The sequence below is a fragment of the Gossypium raimondii genome, chromosome 8 (assembly GCF_025698545.1).
Source record: "Gossypium raimondii isolate GPD5lz chromosome 8, ASM2569854v1, whole genome shotgun sequence".
Lineage (NCBI taxonomy): Eukaryota > Viridiplantae > Streptophyta > Magnoliopsida > Malvales > Malvaceae > Gossypium > Gossypium raimondii.
The window spans coordinates 61,880,283-61,884,252 of record NC_068572.1 but is presented as its reverse complement, the minus strand read 5'-3'; the positions used below and the strand labels follow the sequence as shown (position 1 = coordinate 61,884,252).

Here is a 3,970-nt window from a genome sequence, read left to right as displayed (position 1 = left end):
AATTTAAATTTTAATCCTTCAATTTTAAAAAATTATAGAATAATCATTAATTCATATGTCAAATGAAAATATAGAATTTTTAATCATTTGCACGCTTACTTCCCTTAAAACTTTTTCTTTTTAATTTATTTTTTAATAAAATAATTTTAAATTTCACGAATTTTTTTCTCTAATCTCCAATAAAAACTATCAAATAAACTTAAATTGAATATATATTCTTCAATATTTTTTTTACTTATGTCAATCCATTATAATCCATTATCGTTAATCAAACGTTTAAAAATAAAAAATTAATAATTCAATGAATTAAAAAAAATTTGAATAATTTTTTGAATAATTTGTTTCATAATTTTTTAAAGTTTCGGTCATAACTTTCTCATAATTTAGTCACTTAAAAAACACCTACGCTCGATTTTCTTAGCTTTTCCCTCCCAAATATTTTTCCCGGAAAATCCCCATTTTTAACTCCAAAAACCCTTCTGCTGGCGAGAAAAAGCTGAGTACATCAAACTCTGCTTCAAACATTCATCACTCTTTGAAATTTTTGAAGAACAAATAAAAGAAAAACTTCTTGAAAACAGCTTTTAATTTACATTATACTAAATGATTTTGCATTACAGGAACATACCAAAAAAAAGCTATGAAATTTTACAATCTGATCATCTAAATAAAAATAATATTTATATATTTTCAGATATTTTCCTCTCCTTTTTCTTAGTGAGAAGAAGATAAAACCCAGAAATGGCTTCAAAATGAATCCAGAAATATAATGGAAAAAAATTAAATATTTCAGTTCACCAAATCCGAAACCCAATCCAAATTCGGATCTCCAGAACCCTGACCCTGATTACCCCTTCCCAAACAATTCTCTTTACTCAATTTCTCAAATAATTTTGCACGTAAATCCCTTCCGGATTCAACTCTTTCCATGGCTGGTTCTTCTTCTTCACACCATTTTTCAAATAAATCCAAGTATCCACCGATCCCATGACGGGTCAAGTTCTGGGTCGGAGTGTTGGGAAGGCTACAAAATCCGGGAAGGATCATTGAATCTCTGGGTGACCCGAACATGGAAGGAGAAGGTGATGAACAAAGACCATTAGGCATGGACTTAACTTTCCCAAGCTGTAAATTCCTTAACATATCGTTAATGGAAGACGAACCGAGTGACCGACTCAATGAGTCGGATATAGGTGAAACCGGCGGTGATGACTCGGTCCGTGGGCTTATAAGAGGAGAGCCAGAACCGGCGGAGCTCACGACCCTAAGCTGGTCTAGACTATGAGCAAAGAAACAAACCTTACGCTTACAGCCTGGTCCATCTTTACACAGTTCGGTCCGGTAACGAGCTGGGTGGAGCCAACATTCGAAAACGCCGTGAGCGAACTCACAACCGTCGCCTTTCCGGCAGTTCCCTTTCCTGAAATCAGCACAAGCAGTGCCGGAGTAATGATACTTCCTCGGATCCCTCCGGCGAGCTTTCTCGCCGGGATGTGCGTACGGACACTCGGTCCAGTCATGGGCTCGGCCACGTGGACACTTCCGGATTTTGAACTCGAACATCCTGAAATGATCGCACGAGTAAGCGTCGACCGGAGAATCCGGGTTTTCGAGAACCGGAAGATCGGAATCCGGGTAGAGAACGTCCGGTTCGTTCGACGGCAAGTAACGTTGTAACGCTGCTAACGCTTCATGGAGATGAACCGGGTTGCCGCCGTTGTTGTTGAAGTGACTGTCGGTTGCATTGTAGTTGAGTGGAGAGTAAATCTCGGCCGTTTGATCATCGTCAAGGTTAGGCCATGGTGGAACATGGACAGTCGGATTAAGACGGTGAGTTTCTCCGACCATCATAATTTTCGGCTTGTGATTTGTGTACACACAATTACCGGCAAGGTGGTGTGTTTTATAAGCAGAGAAGATGGTAATGAAAGTAAGTGGCGAATTAACCATGGTTAGGTTCGTTTTAACCCTGGTTAATTAAAAATCTAGTAGCTGTCTTTGGATTAGGGTTAATATAATATTTGATACTAAAGCTTGGCTTCAATATTCAATTTAGTACAGACGTTTGGCTTGTCTCAATTTAGTACTTGAGTTTAGCTTAGATGTTTAATTTTGATACTTGAGTTTTTCCAATTTGATACTTAAGGGGTTTTTTTATCCCAAATAAGTATATGAGTTTGATTTCAATGTACAATTTCGTACTTGAACTTTTTTTTATCCTAATCAAGTACCTATGTTTTTTTTTTCTTATTAGAGCAAAATATCAAACATTCATTGAGTCACGTGATGTCCTTTGGTCTAGGTACCAAATTGGAACAAAAAAACTTAGATACCAAAATAAACATTGAAGCTAAATTTATGTACAAAATGGTATATTATCCTTCTTTATTATGGATTAATTTTAAAATTCTAAAAATTGTAACGGAGTTCTCAATATATTAATATTGTATCGAAGTTTTTTCATCCATATAATGATGGATTAGGTTTTAAAGTCAACTTGAATTTTACATCGAGCATATTAGAATAATTAATAAATAGATAGCTTGAATGTGATTTGTTATGAAATATCTATTGTCATTAAAATTTAAGAGGATTATTTCATTTTAGACATTAGGTCTAAGTTATTCATATGATAGGTGTAAATATGTTTAAAATTTTATCACATATTTTAAAGCTAATGACTAAATTGAGGGAAATAATTGATTGATATAATACTAAGCGAGAACGCAAGAGATAAATATCAAATTATACATAAATTATTGTCGATATGCAATATGCACTAACTTTGATTTTTGGCAATTATATACGTAAAATTGTGATTTGATTTAATTTTCAAAAATCGCTAATAGTATTATCAGCATAGCATCATTTTATGATTGCGTATAGTAAAAATCAATAATGATACATGTCTAACATGTAAATAAGTAGATCTGTTTATTTATTTTATTGAAATATGTATTGTTTTTTTAATGTATACACTTGAACATTAATGGAGTGTAGTATTAAGTTTTGAGAGGCTTAATTTTAATTTTAGAAAATTTGAGGATCTAATTAAAATTTTAAATTTTTGAAAATGATTAATGAGAAGTTTTGAAAATTTTAGAGAACCAAAATAAAAATTTATGAAATTGGTTTTATCTAATCAAAATTTTATATCAAATTGAAAAATTGGTCAATATTAATGTATAAATTTGATATTTATCCATCAATTGCAACATTTTGAAGTTTTGAACTAATTTAAAATTTATCATAATTCGAGGACATGTGATGGAATTAACCCTTCTATTACGGATTATTAATTATTTACATTTTTATATGTTACCCACCTTCGCAGCGGTAAATAATAATTTAGGTGGGGTAGTGTTGCTGTTACGGAATTGTTATTTAAGCAGATCTGAAAATGCTCGTGAAATCGCCACGTGTTGGCCCAAATACAATAGCATCGAGACAATTGTGTTTTCAATGCAACGTGGGTGATCAATGAGAAAGCTTTGGAAATAGTAGCGTGACAAAGCTGTCAGGTTATCGAGTGTTTGGAATAATTAACCCCGCTAATGTTCCAAAGGCGGTGAAGCTTCAGATTAATACATATATATATAATCATTTTTTAAATTTTTTTCATTTTCTTAAAGTACAATTTTAACAAATATAAATTTATAATTTAATAATTTATAAAAAGTAAAATTACAATTATCCATTTTGGACCAAAGCCCCCGTTTGCCTCCCTTTACATTCGCTCTTGGTTAGTGGTGGAGCCATGATATAAATTTCAGTACAAATTAAAATTAGAAGTGTTATCGATTTAAACATATAAGTAATTGATTCAAAATGAGTAGTATTTTAACATAATAATTAATTTAAACATATAAATAATATATTAAAAAAAACAGTATTTCAACAATTAAGATAAAATAGCTATTATTTGACTCGTTTAACTATTTTTATTTTGTTTTCACAAGAATGCTAATTG

General features: G+C 31.9%; 1 protein-coding gene across 1 annotated transcript; it reads right to left on the bottom strand.

Moving 5' to 3' along the window:
- Positions 1-568: 568 nt before the first annotated feature.
- LOC105792923 (zinc finger CCCH domain-containing protein 20) lies at positions 569-1,882 on the bottom strand. The gene has a single exon (XM_012621774.2). The coding sequence runs from the start codon at positions 1,849-1,851 to the stop codon at positions 790-792; it is 1,062 nt and encodes a 353-aa protein (XP_012477228.2). The 5' UTR covers positions 1,852-1,882; the 3' UTR covers positions 569-789.
- Between the last annotated feature and the right edge of the window lie 2,088 nt (positions 1,883-3,970).